Source organism: Pelecanus crispus, chromosome 4, assembly GCF_030463565.1.
Source record: "Pelecanus crispus isolate bPelCri1 chromosome 4, bPelCri1.pri, whole genome shotgun sequence".
In the NCBI taxonomy this organism is placed as follows: domain Eukaryota; kingdom Metazoa; phylum Chordata; class Aves; order Pelecaniformes; family Pelecanidae; genus Pelecanus; species Pelecanus crispus.
Window position 1 is genome coordinate 14,642,571 of NC_134646.1, and position 18,589 is coordinate 14,661,159.

Consider the following 18,589-nt stretch of genomic DNA (forward strand, 5'->3'; position numbering starts at 1 on the left):
TAAAAACCAGATACCATTAATTTACTAATGTATCTTCCTTGATATAAACATTCCTGAATGTTCCAGTGGTGGTAAAAAAACCCTTTAAAATAAATTTAATAAAAACTTGAACAACTTAATTCTAAAATCATTATAAAATCAACTATAAGCTTGCAAAAAAAATGGTGCTTAATGTAAGAAACCCATGCAGGCAGAGATGGTATGCACCATGCAATTTTAAAGAAGGTATTTGAATGGATTAAAATGAAGACTATATTTATGAAGAATAGCAAATGGTCTTTCTAATATTTAAGAAAACTGCTTGGAAACAAAACTGAGGATCACTCCAGACTTTATTTACCAGTTGTCTAAAGGCTTAAATCTTGCTTTCCTGACACAGGCAGCATATGGCTTTCACAGTAGAATTTTGTCTGTCATTCTCTGTTGCTGAATTTTTCTACACCCCGCTAGCTACCTACACTGCGTATGTATTTTTGCCTGAAAGAAAAACAAAGCTCCTATGAATTTATCTAAGGTAATTCATACTTCAGTGGGTGCCTCCTTCAGATACTTTATCAGTTGTACAAAGAGGCTGGTGCTAGGGCACTTCGTGATATCAGAACACCACCTCAATTAGTTTTAGCCAACAAAATCACGTTAACAGCCTTCAAAACTGCAGAAAACTTGAAAACTCGCAGTTTCACAGTCAGCAAAGCAACAGAAGGTTTATTGACTTAGATGGAAAGTTTTTTTTCTTAAGAAATGCATCTAAGGTAACTCCCCCAATTTACCACCATTCAAAGTTACTTAAAACCCAAGGGCAAGTTCCTGCACGTGGGGCGGGGCAATCCCAAGCACAAATACAGGCTGGGCAGAGAATGGATTGAGAGCAGCCCTGAGGAGAAGGGCTTGGGGGTTGTCATGCTTTAGCCCCAGCTAAACCCAGGACAGGGTGTTAGTTGATGAGAACCTCAACATGACCCAGCAACATCCTCTTGCAGCCCAGAAAGCCAACCGTATCCTGGGCTGCATCAAAAGCAGCGTGGCCAGCAGGTCGAGGGAGGGGATTCTGCCCCTCTGCTCTGCTCTGCTGAGACCTCACCTGGAGTGCTGTGTCCAGCTCTGGGGCCCTCACCACAGGAAGGACATGGACCTGTTGGACCGAGTCCAGAGGAGGGCCACAAAAAATGATCCGAGGGCTGGAGCACCTCTCCTATGAGGACAGGCTGAGAGAGTTGGGGTTGCTCAGCCTGGAGAAGAGAAGGCTGCAGGGAGACCTTATTGCAGCCTTTCAGTACCTGAAGGGGGCCTACAAGAAAGCTGGAGGGGGACTTTTTACAAGGGCATGTAGTGATAGGACAAGGGGTAGCGGCTCTAAACTGAAAGAGGGTAGATAAAGTCTTCACTCTGAGGGTGGTGAGGCACTGGAACCGGTTGCCCAGAGAAGCTGTGGGTGCCCCATCCCTGGAAGCGCTGAAGGCCAGGTTGGACGGGGCTTTGAGCAGCCTGGTCTAGTGGACAGTGTCACTGCCCGTGGCCGGGGGGTTGGAACTGGATGATCTTTAAGACCCCTTCCAACCCAAACCACTCTATGATTCCATGAAAACAAGTCTTACAAATGACCATCATCAGCTTTATTCACTCAGCCTAGATCAATGAAGACAGAGGCTTACTGAACAGGTAGTATTTGCTCAAAGTTTTTCAACTTCCAAAAGATATTCCCACTGAAAATCAGGACTCGACAGAGATTCCTCACTCTACAGAAAACAGTTTAAAAAACCCTCAAAACCCCCATATATATATATATATGCCCAGACATTTGTGTATGAAAGAAAGACCCACAACTCCCACTCTGCTTTGCCATTAAATATACTGGAATTTTGCTGCACAGAAACTTTTTTTTTTTAAAACCACCTTCATAACTTTTCAAGGACTTTCCTTTTTTTTTTTTAAGTAGTACCTATCAAGGGTTAGGCAAGGGACTTTAGCTTTTTGCATACAATAAACCTTTTCATTTTTGTTGTACAATAAAACTTGGCTGGAATGCAAAGCAGAAGAATAAGTAAAAATAAAACTATTTGGTGATTTTAAGAAATTTCTGCATTGAATCCTGTGAATTGACAGCTTTAATACTTTCTGATATTCAGCTGGCTCCAATAAGGATGACGAGCAGAGTGAAGGGGAACCTGCACTCTACTGCTATTATGTGCATTAAGCAATAATTCTTTGTCCACAGTATGTGGGGCTACTGGTAGCTGACAACATGGTCTCTATTCTAAAGCTTGTAAGGCCACAACCCTGCCAACACTCAAGCATTTGTTTATATGCATGTGAACAGTCCCACTGAACTAATATTGAATAAACAGACAAAAAGAGGCAGGGAAGAACAAGATAAGAAACAAAGCTGACTACACAAAACAGAAATGCACCTTGTTCCTTCTTCCCCTGTAACAGTCCTGGTTAATTCCCTATTTTAATCTGATACCAGCCTGCTGTACTGAATGCAAATAAGGATTTTTAAAAAGTAGTTCTCAGTGGCATCCAGACTGTTTTTGAAGTCGGGGTGTGTTGTGGAATGCCTCCAGCACAAAGATGCCCCTTCTAGTTTTCCTTCTCTCCCCAGGGAAGTAGCTCTTCCAATCCGAACAGGGAAGAAGGCAGATCCTGCACTACTACATCGTTTCTTTTAGGGGACAAAATCAATCTGACTAGTCTATTGTATGCAACTACAGTGTGCAGACAGATGGGAATGTACAACAGTCTGTAAAGCAAGGATCTAATATATTTTTAAATAAATAATAAGTTTAATTAACCAATAGGAAGAAGCCAGATCACTAGAGTAAACTTAATTGCATGTTGGTGTCCCTCAAAAAAAAAAAAAAACAAAAAGCCGAGAAACCCCCACTTAAAGGTTTTCTTTTTATTGCCATCACTTACAAGCATTCACATTTCCTTCAGATAATTAACAAACTACTTGCAAGATAAGTTCTAGAGGGAACATTCGCAGGCTGTATCTAGCCACCAAGGCCTCATGGGGCTTCTCAACTCCTGGGTTCAGGCAAGCACCCAGCTGGATGTGGCTTGCCTGCTGAGATGAGACTGCGCACCCACCACGCACACCTCAGTGCCTGGAGTCCGCTGGCAGGATGGCAGAGCACTCATAGCCAAAAAGTCCCCTGCAAAAGTCACTCCACCTGGACAGGAGGGGGACCAGGACTGTGGAACATCTGAGGAGGTGTACCTGCCTTCCAGGTTAGACACTGCCCTAGTATTCATCAGGGTGTAGTGCCACAGTAAAAGCTAGTAAAAATAGCTTATTCAGTGTTCTGTAGTTGGCAGCAAGAGAGGGATAAGCACTGTAAGAAACTCAATTAGCAACATGTACAGCTTTGCCACTATGACACCACTGCAATCTATTGTGTCCTCTTTTTTTTTTTCTCTCATTTGTTTAGTTACTAACTGGTCCTATTTAAAGAAGGGCTACAGATTACTTCCCCACCCTTTTTTTTAAAGTAGAAGCTTCTCCCTAGGGCTAATACAATCAAACCAATAAATTTTCTCCCCACAGCAGTGATAAAGAAACATGAGCACACAAAACGTGGAACTGTTAACACAGTACATTTTTATACATACAAACCTGTATGATTCATTGTCAAGTTCATTCTTTTTGCAAGTACACGTTTAATTTCATCTAGGGCACTGCTCAGTTCCTGTGATCTTTTTTTACTTTCCTTCTCAGCATACAATAGCCTTTGCCGAAGTTCCAGCAACTGGCTTTGGTACATGTCTAAGTCATTTCCTGCAATAAGAACATAATTTCTTTTCAAAGAGGTGAATTATATAATGGAATACAGAGAAAGGCTAAGAATAGGAGATGGTCCAGAAGAAGACATGACCAGAAGTGTATAAACAATAATAAAAAAGGCTGCTCAAAGTTTATTCATGGAACGAAGAAGTCTGGAAGAGTATTAAAAAGCAGAGTTAGGAGTACAGCTGGGTAAAGGCTTGCAGTAGAAGACAAGAACAAGAATATTATATCCATAAGGAAAAAGTAAGTGAAAGACTATGAGTTGCAAGGGAAGGTGCTATCCAGTAGAGCCAACAACATTTTTCGCTAAGCGACAAATCTTGATGACCCTTGTCACATTGAAGAGTGTAATTATGTAATGGCTTGTCTTTTGCATAAAACACTATTAAGATTAAAATAGAGATATTAAGGTATTCAGTCTTCATTTATGAGTTAAAAAGTGCCTGGACTATCCTAAGAACTCTTAGTAAAGATGGTTATTTGAGCTCCTGGATATATTTAATTAGATGACAACTGAAATTGTGCTCTAGATTGAAGGATAACTTCATAATATATAGCACACCTTTGATGAAATACTCTACAATCGTATTGATATTAGAACCGCTGTACACGGTTATCAGACACCTCAGCTGTTCTGCACAGTATTCTCAGATAATGTCAATGTTATGTTTACAGAAGATCCACTTTCCTAAGAAGCAAGTACTGTCAGAACTTCTCAGTTATCACAGATGATATACAAGACTCACACTTGTCAGTGCCTCCACTGCCTCATTGCCACGTGAATAAAGATTGTTAGACTTATTAAAATTAGTGTAAGGCAACACTTCAATAATGTTGCTCACTTTGCAACAGGAAGTAAAGAATGTAGAAGGCAGAAGGGGACTTCTACTTCATTTAAAAATGTTTTATAATGCTGCTTTTTTATTGGGTTTTTTTTTTAGTTAAACACTGTTATTTAGACACTTCTCCCATTCTATCTGAGGACTGTGCCGCGTCCCATCCTTGCCAGGACTCATTTCCTAGGACCCACCGTTGCCTCTCAGCAAAAGGGAATTCCTAGGGATTCTAGCCTGTAAAAGAGACTAAGAGCAGAATGTGCAGGTAATACAAATTTGTGAGGACTTGCAGAGGCATTTCAAACTGGAATTAATTTGCATTTTGGATAAACAGGTTTTTTTATTTGCAGTAAACACAAGTCCTTAATTTAATCAATAAATGTATGACTGGAAGGCCCCGAAGTTTAAAACATCTAGGAAGAAAGCAGTTAGAAAAAAGAAGTAAGCATGTGATCTACATTATTATTATTATTGGTCTCATTAAAAATTTAAAGTATGTTTAGTAAAATGCCCAAAAAATGAATGCTTCCTAAAATTTTCAGTCAGTCTTGAAAACATTTTGACTTGCAAGAAAGGCATTCATATCTAGGAGTATTCTGTACTACGCAGCTATGGATGTAAATTTAGCATTGTTGAAGGAAGGGGAAACCTGGATTATCTCAGCCATGTGCAACAAGAAAGTTCTAGCTTACTGAAGTAGGCTTCCCTAAAAAATAATTGGAAAATAAATAAATAAATAAATGGAAGATCAAATGAGGAAACAGATGGAGAGTCCATCTTTTAACAACTGCAGGGGAAAGGTTAAAACAGATTTCCAATACAAAACTGTCATGAGGCATCAGGCTACAGAGCTAGAACCCCAAACGAGCTAAATTATTGGAGCACCTAAGGAAGATCCCTTTCATCAGCTACCACGCAGGAATACACTTTCTTGTTTTATGCTTTTCTTTTGCAGCTGCGTTTCCAATGCCACAATCCAACCTTTAGCTTTTTGCTTTAGAACGTATATGAATAAAATGGAAACAGAAGGTTTCAGCTGATTTAGGTGACTGACAGACATTAATCATACTGTTTTCATAGCAAGAAAGTGATCCCAAATAGAGCATCAATACATGTAAACATGATGATTTATCTTGCAACCCAAGACAAATTCAGAGGTATAAACTAAAGATCGAGTAATGGATGTGCCGAACTAAAATTCCCCTCAGTGCAACTATATTATAGGAGGAATCAGTAAAGAAATTGCAGATGAATAATAACATTGTAGTCCCTCTCTACAATTCTTTCAGCTATCCAGTGTCAGTATGACTCAAAACTACTGGTGTCACTACTGGACTGACTTTTGGCAAGCACCAAGTAACTGTAGTTTTATTTGCTTACAGGTGAGCCTACCAAAGTATCATAGATGCCTCTGGCAAATAAGAGGTCAATACTCAGCTATCACTGAGTGCACTCAAAGAAGCTAGCATTTGTAATTGACCTTATCTATTTTTTCAGGTCAGAAGAAGGAAACCACATTTTTGAGTCCTTCCGAATTGAAGTCTCTGTTCCATTAGCAGAACAAGACTCTTCATAATTGCTTACCTCATTCAATTCTGACCGCTGGGGAAGCAAGGGTTTGACAAAAGGAACGTAGTGTTCACTCACCCTTAGCAAAGAATGAGTTTGTTATTATAAACAGTTACAGTTTGAAATAGAACATGAAATGTTCTAAGTGTTATTAGAGCATATGTAAATGAGCAATATTAACTATTAGTAAACCTTTGGCAAAAAAAGTGTGTTTGGAAAGCAATACTGAAATTTTTGTATTTTGCTGTGCAATAAGGTACTGTCATGAACAGTATGTATTACTGATATAATTGTAGCAAGCTAAGATGATGAAATTAGAAGCATTATGAAGCTAAATGCTCTCAATATTTAAATGGTCATTAAGTTTAAATGGATTTTAGTGTGTGTGTGGAAGTGTTGCTCTTTAAGTATCTAAGGACCTACACAGAACTGAAAGAGCTGCTTGCAATAGCTTGCTTGAAAAGAAGCAGACAAGGCATTTTCACAAATATAGCTCACTCTGGCAAGGAAGGCCAGGAGAAAGGAACTTTGGCTGTATCATGGAACGCTGTTTGTCCCCAGCAATAGCCTGACCTCGCAACACCTTCTCTACCAATGGTTCTATCAGCAACGGGGACTGTCAGGATAAAATGGGAAAATAGAGAGATGAGAACCTATGACAACACTACAAAAAGTAAGTGAAGGTAAAGGCTTCTTTTCCCCTTGGTGAGCTGAAGATGAATCACTCTGCTGGGCTAAGGAAACCTGACTAGGACATTTCAATGGGGTTATGCTAGCTACAAGCCGGGAGAGGAAAAAAACCACCAACCAACCAGACTCGGTGACAGCACTCAAAGCTTTTGCAACAAATTTTCAGCTCTACTACAGTGCTTCCTCTGACTGTTTAATACACATTGTCATATGGCTACTGTAATTCTAAGATGGCAATACTTAAAATGGTTTTAAATGCAATCTTGTGTTATCTCCTAATAGATACATATATATAACTTTCTGCAGCAGAAACTGAAACTGTTTAGAAAGAATACTAACCTCTAAAGCAAATACTCATTCTGAAAGTCAACCGATTATTTCTCTTAGCTCCATGCACGCATAGTTCCTATTATCATAAATGCTTCCAGTTTTAGTAACAATTGATTTCTGGCAATATCTAAGAGCTGTGGACCAATTCATCACTATCTCCTCCTAGCATTCAAAGAAAACAAGAAAACAAAAGGAAAATTGGGAACGGCAGAAAGGAGGGAAGAAAACACCCCATCGTCTAACAGTGACTGTTGTTCCTATTTCTTGATTGCAACAAGACCATTTGAGGCTCATCATACCTAAAGACACTTTCTTTTAGAAGCTGAATTTTGGTTAACACCCTCTTTAGAAGAAAACTATATAAGCACACTAACTGCCAAAGATCTTGTCATACTCCACGCTTGGAAGCACTGCTTGCTGTTCAGGTTCATGAAGCATATTAAATCATTGGGGCATGCACTGCACTAACAACTGTGGAGGTTTGTTATCTTCCTGTTAACTGATCTAAAATAGAGAGAACTTTCTAAATCTTGTTACATGCTTTGCAAGCTTGGGTTTTGTTCTCTCAGAGTAAGGAGGACAAAAATCCCCCAAACAATGCCTGTGTCTTGCTTCAGAACAGCCAGTTCTTATGCAAACACTTAAATTCAACAATGTGCTAAAGTCTAAGGGTATTTAAGCACCTTTCCAGGTAAAGACACCTTCCTGAATTTGTGCATGATCTTTAACTATTTTGTTTATAGCATTACAGCACAGAATTATTTGTGTATCCCAACAGGTTAGAGACAGCCAAGAAAAACTACCATAAAGTCAGAAGCTGCTTCACCTGCAACGGGTACATTCACCCATTATGTTTAATGTTTGTCAGAACTTAGGCAGCTTCGATTGTTGAGCTTTAAGCATAGGACACAGCGTGTCTTAACACATATCTTAAATCTTCAAGAGCCTCTGCAGTCAGTCAGTGCTGAGGTCAGTTTATTTTACACAGCTGAAAAGGGAAGGTTAAGTGAGGAGGTTAAGAAGCTTCCAATTGTTTCCACTCATCTGTCCTGTCCATGCTCTGATGACACCTGGGCAGCAGGGGCTATTGCTATGGCAGAGGCTATAAGTAGGAGGAGAAAGACTGATTTCAGCCAGGCACAATTCTCAGTCGGTTGGCTGCAACCTTTGCCGGGCTGTGATGCAGCAGTATCAAACACGCAAGCATGGGGCTGTCGTGGTTTAGGCCCAGCCAGCAGCTCAGCACCACGCAGCCAATCGCTCACTCCCCCTGCCCCAGCGGGATGGGGGAGAGAATCAGAAGAGTAAGAGTGAGAAACACTCCTGGGTTGAGATAAGAACAGTTTAATAATTGAAATAAAGTAAAATAGCAGTAGTAATAACAACAATATAATAGCAATAATAATATACAAAGCAAGTGCTGCACAATGCAATGGCTCACCACCTGCTGACCGATACCCAGACAGTTCCCGAGCAGCAATCGCTGCTCCCCGGCCAACTCCCCGCAGCTTATACACTGAGCATGATGTCATATGGTATGGAATACTCCTGTGGTCAATTTGGATCAACTCTTCTGGCTGTGCCCCCTCCCAGTTTCTTGTGCACCTGGCAGAGCATGGGAAGCTGAAAAGTCCTTGACTAGCATAAGCAGTACTCAGCAACAACTAAAAACATCAGTGTGTTATCAACATTCTTCTCATACTAAATCCAAACCACAGCACTATGCCTGCTACTAGGAAGAAAATTAACTCTATCCCAGCCGAAACCAGGACAGGGGCTTACCATGCAGCGAGGACTCTCCCACCATGTTTTTACAGCTCTCTATGTAGGCATCTAAGCAAGCAGAGGAACCAGGCAGCAGTATGTTCTGCTAGTGCGTCTACTTGTCTTTGACAGCATCCACATCAGGAGCTTCCAGACAGTGGAGGCCAGTGGAAGGACACTGCATTAATGCAGTGACATCAAGGAAAAGCAGCATGCCAGCAATTTGGGGGGGAAGTTAGGGTTCCTCTGTGCCCATACAGAGGATGAGAATCAGAATCGCTTTCCAGTATTAAAACAAACACCTTACAAAGTTAAAGCAGATCGAAGTTAGTAACTGGATTTTAAAAACACATTCAATTGTATAATGAACATGGACTTGCTATTGGGTTTGGCGTGTAATACTTGTTACTGAACCATTTACATACTGTATCTAACTGAAAATAGATAAGCAAAGTTGTTTCAAAGAAAACACAACTTAAGTTCTAATAATATTTTCTTAAATGTTGGCAAACGATCCTCATTTTAGATCCGAGTCTTTTCCTATATTAGAATGCAGTGAAAAGTGATCTTAAAACATTCAGTCAGAACATCACTATATAGGAAAGCAATAGTATTAAAGCAAGTGGAAAAATGTATAAATTGAATGGATATTGCATGGTGTTTGTCCATAATTGGTATACTTTGGTTTTAACATAGTAGTGTTAGTAACACGATCTAGGTTCTTAATAGCAGTGGAAAATTCTGATTTGAATATGGCCTTTATCAGATAAATAAAAAGTACTCATTCACTTCAAGCAATGGTTATTGCGTCGTTCTGGTTAGTATTTAAAATATTTTTACTGTTCTGCCTGATGTAGCAACAATCACCCATTTATACGCATATTTGATTAAATGCCTAGCCGCTAAGTAAAGTATTTCTGGATAAAACTGTGTTCCTCAAGACTCAGTGTGCAACATTAGGAAAGCATAAAGGTCATATGTTTACACTTGTTTAAGTACAGGTTGTGATAAGACACTGCACAGCAAACAAAGAGAGGTCTGAAGTGTTCCCTCTCCCTTTCTCTATGAAAACCAACAGTAACTAGTCTCATTTCGTACCTGAATCTTTATAGGATTTATGACTCAGTTCCTCTACTTTTGAGGACAAGGCAGCCACTATTCCACCTTGAAGTAATTGCAAGAAGTAGCAGACTCTTAGTTTAGTAAATTACACATTTAGAAGCCTGTAAAACTATACAGCTTTTGTAAGTCTTGGATATGAATTTTGATGTAAAATTTGGGATGAGTAAATACTAAGTCTTAAGTCCCATTTGAGGTGGTTGTACATTTTGTTGGGTTTTTTTAAATACCTAAATGCAGAACTACGCAGTGAAACTGAGTAAGCAATCAGTGGACTGAAGAAACTCTTCCCTTACCACACTGTGCAATTTGGCCACATCCTGACCACATGTTGGGGCAAAACCTGGATGTGCAATAACCTCTGTATGCTCTCAGTTCCACTGGAAGGAGACATATGCGTGAAGGCAAGGAGGGAAGATGTAGTCTACCAGTCAACTGGCACAACTGGGGAAAATGGTGGTTAAACACAGCCTAACAGGCTGGATAACCTGGATAAGCTGTATTAGCTGAAATGAGAATGGTGTAATTCAAGAGTCTTTATCAAATCTGTCAATTTGCCACTATTTAATTGATGCTTTGAGCCAGAGTGTGCCAGTTGGGTCTGGACAGGAAACCTGCAAAGAACTCCATCACAAATGAGAGAATCTCCTGGGGATCTGTGCTTAGGTGCACAGCAGGAGCAGGGGTCGGCCAACCAAAGCAAAGCATCACACCGTGGGCAGAAGATTATTGGAAATAAAATAAATGTGTAATCAGCTGTTTGGGCTAGCATGCACGTTTCTATATTTCAACTGCAAAAAAATTACTTTAATCAGAAATACCTTTTTAACCCTTTGTACCCCTTTTCCTGATGAAAAGTTCTGTGAAATAATGAAAAATTTAAAATGTTAAACAATTTGATAAACCTTAAGTATAATTCTGTGAATGCAATTAAGTATGAACAGTTTCTCCCTCCTTCACCCCACCTCAGAGGAATAACTAGAGAAATCCAGGTTTCACAATGTTTGACTCAACATGTCTGTATCAACATAGGTCCTTGTGACATCGTATTTTAGCATCAGTTTCTCCTAACTTCCATACAAAGCTTAGTTTTAATTTACTTGGATAAAGTATCCCACAAATATAGGTGAAGAGGGCAGCACCATGTTACAAATCAGTTCAAAGAGATCTGATCCTGTAACCCTTACAAGCAACACGAAGAAGTGCTGTCATGTGAGATGATCTGATTTACCTCATTGCTGTGACTTCTAAAAAATTCACTGTTATTCAGCCAAGACACCAGAGTTTCTTTTTATTCAGGAATAGTCTTTCCTCCGAAGAAACTTTATGTAAGTTCATAATGAGTTTATAATGCACTCTTGCTTTCTGCTTTACTGTTTGTCAAGACTTGCTACCTGCTTATTTTTACTTTCGTATTTTTGTATACCTATGGTATTTCTTGTTGATTAATATTTATACGGAAAACAGTAGCTAAAACTCTGTGAGAAAAATCACTATATATATTGTAAGTTGTATACTACTATCCACAACTACAAATCTATATGAAGAGTATTTATATGAGAGCAAATACTTTTGGTCAGGTGCATTAACAAGTGGATTGTAACTCAGTTGCACAACAGTAGGAGCATCTGCATCATCCTGACAACAGCCTTTCCTATCCCCAGATGCAAACTGTTTGCTTCAGAGAGGTTTTGCTTGGGGCCTAGGGAGGGACCAAAAAGCTCACAGCAAAACCATGCAGGATGTGCAACAGGTATTGCTACAGCAGTCTGTCTGATTACTTGCTAATAGCAGCCTGTGTTCGCAAGCACTCTAGAGGATGCTGAAAGAATCACCATGCAAGTTTAGACAGTATCAGGCTTTGCTGAAGATCTGGCGATTACCAGTTATCTCTGTAATTACTTTTATCTCTTTTTTTTATTGGCCACAAAAATATCAGCCTATTTAAAATGAAACCCCTGCTTATATTTATAAAGCAACGGAAAAAGTGACTATGAAAACATGAGAGTTAAAATGTATATAATATTATCCACAATAGCTGAAGTCTAGTGACTTTGACAGATTCTGAACTTTCATTTTTAAGTGCGCATGAGTGAGGCAGGAGCATCTTCCCTGCCGTGCCAGTTGAAGTTGCCCGTACTCAAGTCTCACAGCTGCAAGTCAACACTCAGGCTGCACTGAGTAGTTAGAAGCAGTACCAAGCAGACAACTATTTACCACTGTCATTGACAGCAAACACATTTCAACTCAAATCTCTCAAGCTAGCTAGCCTGTTAGTATAAGGCATTTAAAGGTTGCTGGCTTAAGCTGTTGATTTTTATTTGCACAGAAATTGGGACAGAGCCAATACCCAATTTACACTCAAGGGCTGAAAGGCTCTGAGACTGCAGACAAACTGAACAATATTTTACAGAGCTATTATATACTTTTCATATTATTAAAGTACTTAAGACCCCTAGTCTTGACCTAGGATGCCCTGTCCTCGTTGTACAACAAAGAAAAAAGATTATTTGCTATCCCAACGTCACAACAATCCAAGAAGCAATAACTGGATAGAAACCGGAGGGAATACTGCAGACTACTGCTGCTTAGTGCGATATGCTGTAGTCAAAGATCAGGAGCGGCTTACATGCTTTAATGGGCAAAGAAGAGACGGAAACTGAAGTGGAGATTTAACAAAAGTGTGGAAGAAAATAAGCCAGAGAAGAGCATTTGACAAACGAGTGAAAAAGAAGGGAGCTGACAAGCTGAGACAGTACTTGACTTCTCAGTAACAGGTGGGATAAGTGAAAAGGGCATTAGAAAACAGAACACTCAATGCAGTTTGAGATGCAAGAAAGGTGGGAACTCCTGTAGTGCTCTAGGCACATCAGTGGCGAGGCAAGTTCCCAGCACGGAAGGGAGGAAGAGAGGCTTGACAATATCTAAGCAGAGGTATCTGCCTGTTATCAGAAAAAAAGACTAATTTCAAACCACCTTCTTCAATAGGTACTCTGTGACAACAACACAGCATTAGTTGGTTTGCTCCCAATCGTTTCTCTCTCTGTGGAAAAGAGACAACATATGGCTGTTCTTGGGTTTTTTCGGATGGGGAGAAGGCTTCCGTCTTTTAACACCACTCAGGAGCAAAGACTATCTGTCCAGCAAAATAAACTTAATACAAAGTCATTCTCCACACGCCGTTACCTCCTCCTTTAGTTACTAGTATCAACTCTTTAATTTACACATTTGTGAGATTTACCAAGCTTAAGAAATAGTATGTCTCTGAACGCTACATATTTACATTTGTAAGGGTTAGAAGTTTGTTAAGAAATCAGGTGCTAATAATAATAATTAGGAAAATGATACTATCTGAGAGGACTTAGTTACTCTGTTTATTGTGAAGGAGGAGACAACTGTGGAAAGAGAAAAGTTAAAACACCACATATACATATATACCACAACACATATTACCCCTCCCCCCCAAAAAAAAACAACAAAAAAACCCCAAAGAAAAACACCCCAGCACAGAACGCCAGCAGAGAAAGGCCAAGAAGAAAGCGGGATGAAAATGGAACTTCAGTAACGAGGAGTCACAAAATACAAGTCACAAGATAACATGGCGATAGGGGTGGTAATGGCCGATGGGACAAACGCTTTCATTCTATCATCTCTTGGACCTTAGTTTCTAAAGACACACCCTGCTTTTACATCTATTTCTCCTTCCCCACTCTTATCAGGATTGCCACTGAGAAAAGTGTCAAGTGTTGCAAGATAAACAACCGTATAGTCGACAAAAAATGGTAAAAGCCAAGAGCATTGGCACTGTCTCGACTCTATTCAATACTCCCTTGTGGGGCCAAGATCTCTACTGCCACTTCTATTTGTTACAGAAGCAATTAATATAAATAAATTAACAGCTAGTCAGAGTTCTGTGTTTGTCCCAGAAACTACTAATTGGCTTATTCTAATTCTTCTGCACCTGCAAACCCCGACCTTTTGTAAAGGTTCCTATATAGGAAGCACTTAAAGATCCACTCTCTCCCTCACCCCAAACAAATGGTCACATAGCAAGCCACGTCTACAGGCCTCAGAGGTACTAATTGGAGATCTTCTAATTTACTTTCAGAAAATAGCATCGGTTTTATCTTTCCTGTGTAGGCTCAGAGAACCTTAGGCATGGCTTTCCGTACCTCTGTCCAACATGTGCCACCTACGTAACCTAGTAAAAAGATATTATGTAATTTTTAAGTTCATAAATAAATATACGAAAGCTCGGGTACTTTTGCTCTGGATTGAACACTGCGTTCTGGTGCTGGAAACACGCACACGGAAGAGCGTACGTGAGGCACAAATACAAGCACAGAATGGATACCGCTACTTTGTCCTCCCCGAGCCGTATGAAAACCAAAACCGCTTAAAAAGCGGCACCCACGGCAAGCACTCCTCCCATCCTACTGCAGGATGCTTGTTAGTAACTTTTCCTCAAGTTGTTGCTGAAATTTGGTTTTTGAGGGTTTTTTAATCGCACAGGCTTGACCCAAGGACCCGGTCCTGTGAGCTGCTAGGCGCGGTCGCGACTGGGTGCGTGAGCCGTGCCCCTGCGGGACAGGCGAGCCCGGCACCCCCGACCGCAGGCAGGGCCAAGCTTCCCGGTCCCGGTCGCGGTCGCGCCCGCGCCCTCCTGCCCGCACCGCGCCCGTCCCAGCGCAAGGGCCCGAGCCGCGGCCGAGCCGCGCAGCGCGGACACCGGCTCTGCGCCCCGCACCGGCTCTGCGCCCCGCGCCGGCAGCGGCCCCCTCCTTCCGCGGGGGGCCGGAGCCCCGGGAGGGGACGGGGCGCCCCGCCCGCCCCGCTGCCGGTTAGAGGCGGCGGCCGTCGGAAGGGAGCCCCGCGCCGCGCCGCTCCCCGGGCCCGGCGACAGGCAGGCGGCGGGAGGCGGCAGGTGCCGCCGGGCCGCCGCCCTTCGCGCCCCGGCTGGACGGGACGGGGCGGCCCTCGCCCGGCCTCGCCGCCCGCGGCCGGTGCCCGCTCTCACCTCGGCTCCCCTGCCACGCCGCGTACCACAGCAGCGGGAAGGCGGCGGCGAGGCACAGCGCCGTCAGGAGCGGGCCGGGCCGGAGCCGCATCTCCCGGCGGGGCGCGGACCCGCTCGCCCCCCCGCGCCGCCTGCTCGCCCAGCCGCGGCTCTGCCGCCCGGGCGCCGCCTCCGCCCGGGCAACTGCCGGCCGGGCGTGTCCGCTCCGCTCCGCGCCGACCTGCCCGCCCGCCCCCTGCGCCGCGCCGCGCCGAGCCGAGCCGGGCCGGGCCGGCCCCCCGCGCCCCCCGCCCGGCCAGGCAGGGCCGCTGTGCCCGCCCGGGGAGCGGGCGCCCGTCGGGAGCGGCGCCGGCACCTGCGCCCCCCCCCCCCCCCCCCGCCACCGCCGGGCCTTCCCACGGGAGCCGCCGCTCTCGTGAGCGAGCGCCCACGCCAATTCCCGCTTGCGGAGCCGAAAGCGCGGGCGCAGCCCTCCCCTGACGCTCGCCCGCCCGCCCGATGCCGGCACCCACGCTGAAAAACCCCTTGGCCGCGGCAAGCGGGGGCTGCGTCCCCACAGCGAAACCCGGCCGGGCTGAGCGCGTGGGCAGGCGCCGTTCCGCAGGTGCTTTTAGCCCGGGTCACAATTAGGCAGGGACTGTTCAGCCCGAGCCACAACGTCGTGATGGTTACGAGCGTTTTCTTCATTTAAAGCCAATGCTGCATTTGCTTGCGGAGTGCTTAAAATATTGCATGAGGAAGCCAATTACGACGTGCACTTAGCACAGTCAGATAAATAAACAAAGCTTTCCGGTTAATCTTTAAAGCAGGGAAAGCAGCTGCAGAACGTAACCTGATGGAATTCCGAGGTAGGCTGCTCCTTCTGCCATCGTGCCCTGCTTCACGCTGTGGCAGGCACACCTCTTTTCCTTCTTAGGTCCTCAGCAAGCCTTAAGCAAATGAAAAATTAGTCACTAATTCTAAAGAAACGCATCTTCTATAACATAGTTTATAAAAGGAAATGGAAGACTTTTTTACAGAGCTTCCCAGAATCCAGTACAGGCACACAGTTTTAACAGAACCACCTATGTTTTTTAAGAAAAAAAGGCCCTCCTTTTCACACCTGATCAGCAGGTAGTCTGTGGCTTTCACTTTGACATGTTTACTACCTGCTCACAAATCTACACCATCCCTCCATTCCGCACCTGCGATAAAGAAAACACCGTTTCCCATTCTGCGTTGCAAAGCACAGCTTCAGAAATCATACAGGACTTGGTCAGCTGATAAAAGCCGTAAGCTGACTGCTATCCAAACTTTATTACTAGCATATATAATTTACCGCCTTATTTACCCAAAGGATAACTTGGTTTATAAAAATATGCTTGCATTATTAATACAATATCTCCTCCCTCCTTTTCTCTATTTGTTTACTTAACAACCGCATCTCATACCAAAACCATAATCATTTGGAATAGTGTTGTGTAAAGCAAACCAAAAACCTACAACACTGGTGTCCAGACACAAGCGTGCTGGAGTCCTAATGTGAATGCTGCCTTCATGTGCCACTCTTTATACTACCAACAGTGTAACTATGTCCTAGTAACTAGTCCTGCGTAACTAGACTCCTCAAATTGTACATTGCTGCTCTTGCAAGGCTAGCGTAACCTTCCTGTGTTTGAACGATGGTATGGATGGGTTTACTTCTCTGTTTTCTAATTACTTTGAATTATAAATGTTATGATTCATCAATAATGCAGGAGACTGCTAGTAGCCTGCATCAGTATACAAATGGATCTAAAAATCTGAGTATGGCTCCATGAATCACTGTGAAACCTCAGCCTGGCTATTCCTGATTTGTACTCATTCACTCTAAACTTTCCTCTTCCTTCTGCTTCTGACTGTATCTTTGGTATTTTTACTGATGAATCTTCTTTAAGCTACACTTTGAATATGTATTTATAATTGTTCATATTAACCAATGTGATTACGACTCAATCCTCTTACGCTGTTGCCTACTCATCACCATTTCTCTCTCCAAGTTAACAAACTAAAAGCTCAAGGCGCTACTTTTAATGGTGGATCAATGTAGATTTTGGCACATTTGCAGTAAAATAGAGATTTAGAACTAAGAGGAGCAAATAAGCATTAAATATCTAATGTAATGACTAAAATTCCTTTTAATTCACCATACAATTTTATGTGTTACAAAGCCACAGTGAACATGTAAATGATGTGGTCAAGCAGGAGGGCTACTGAAGATAAGAATAACAGAAATCTAACACACGCTTAATTTTAGCTTTTTTTCAGAGCCAGTAAGAAAAAAAACCCAACCATCACATGCTTCCAGAAACTAATAACAAACCTACACATTGTACAGGGAATGTCTGTGGAGACTGCCACTGAATGCATTAGATGTTCTTTAGTAAGGCTGACTCTAAAGCAGACGTAGGTACTCAGCCATGCTGAGTTGTGCTGATCATTTACTTAATGCTGACTTCCGAGACTAGCGCATTAACTTACGATGAGGTAGTGCATTAACTGTTCCTCAAAAAAAAAAAAAAAACCAAACCCAAAACCAAAACCTAATCACTGAAAATGTCATGAACTTCCACTGCCTCGGGACCTACTGGCAAACAGGCCCTCTTACTTGCTTCATGCTTTCCTAATATCTCCCTCCCAGTGCTGTCTTCATACGTTATTTCATATACTCAAGAACTATGTACAACTGGAATAAGATGCACAGGGTTTTTGGGGGGGTTAAACATTTCGGACCAGTTCTACCTCCCAGCAGCAGGCTTTCTGCATTGTTGGCAAACTGACCACCTTTAAAAATACCGTATAGAACATGTTGCTGAGTAATCTCTAATACTTACACTAACCAAGTCATTCAAGCATTGGAACAGGCTGCCCAGAGAGGTGGTGGAGTCACCATCCCTGGAAGTGTTCAAAAAACAGGTAGATGCGGCAGTTTGGGACATGGGTTAGTGAGCATGGTGGTGTTGGCTTGATGGTTGGACTGATGATCTTAGAGATCCTTTCCAACTTTAATGATTCCTAGTTTTACTTCCATTAAAAAATAATCCAGCCACCAAGCCAGGAAACGTGAAATTATGACTCTGCCCTTAATTGGTTTAGTGGTGGACTTGGTAGTGTTAGGTTACTGGTTGGACTGGATGATCTTAAAGGTCTTTTCCAACTTAAATGATTCTATGACTCTATAATGGACGAGTTCCATCGAGGCAGCTTACCTGCAAGAAAGAGTTTCTAGGTTTGTCCTCGTGCTTTGTAATGGAATGTCTTTTCTTGCTAAGAGGATTGTCTCACATTTTCGATACTGTTTTCACACATCTGTGCGTAAGCAAGGGTAGAGATAAGAAAGATTAAAATAAAATACAGGCACGTGGGTGAGACAAGTAATGGATTATTTTGCATGTAGATTGCAGCTGTCCTTCATCCACAAGGGTACACGAACAAAGAATAACTACCAGAAACAATAGG

General features: G+C 42.5%; 1 protein-coding gene across 1 annotated transcript in view; it reads right to left on the reverse strand.

Moving 5' to 3' along the window:
• The window catches only part of MGAT4D (MGAT4 family member D), a 40,019-nt gene extending 24,816 nt beyond the window's left edge, over positions 1–15,203 (reverse strand). Inside the window, exons 1-2 of the mRNA XM_075708924.1 lie at positions 15,113–15,203; positions 3,617–3,778 (exon numbers count right to left, since the gene is read on the reverse strand). Of these exons, the coding sequence (XP_075565039.1) occupies positions 3,617–3,778; positions 15,113–15,203 (253 nt within the window). The remainder of the gene's footprint in view (positions 1–3,616; positions 3,779–15,112) is intronic.
• Between the last annotated feature and the right edge of the window lie 3,386 nt (positions 15,204–18,589).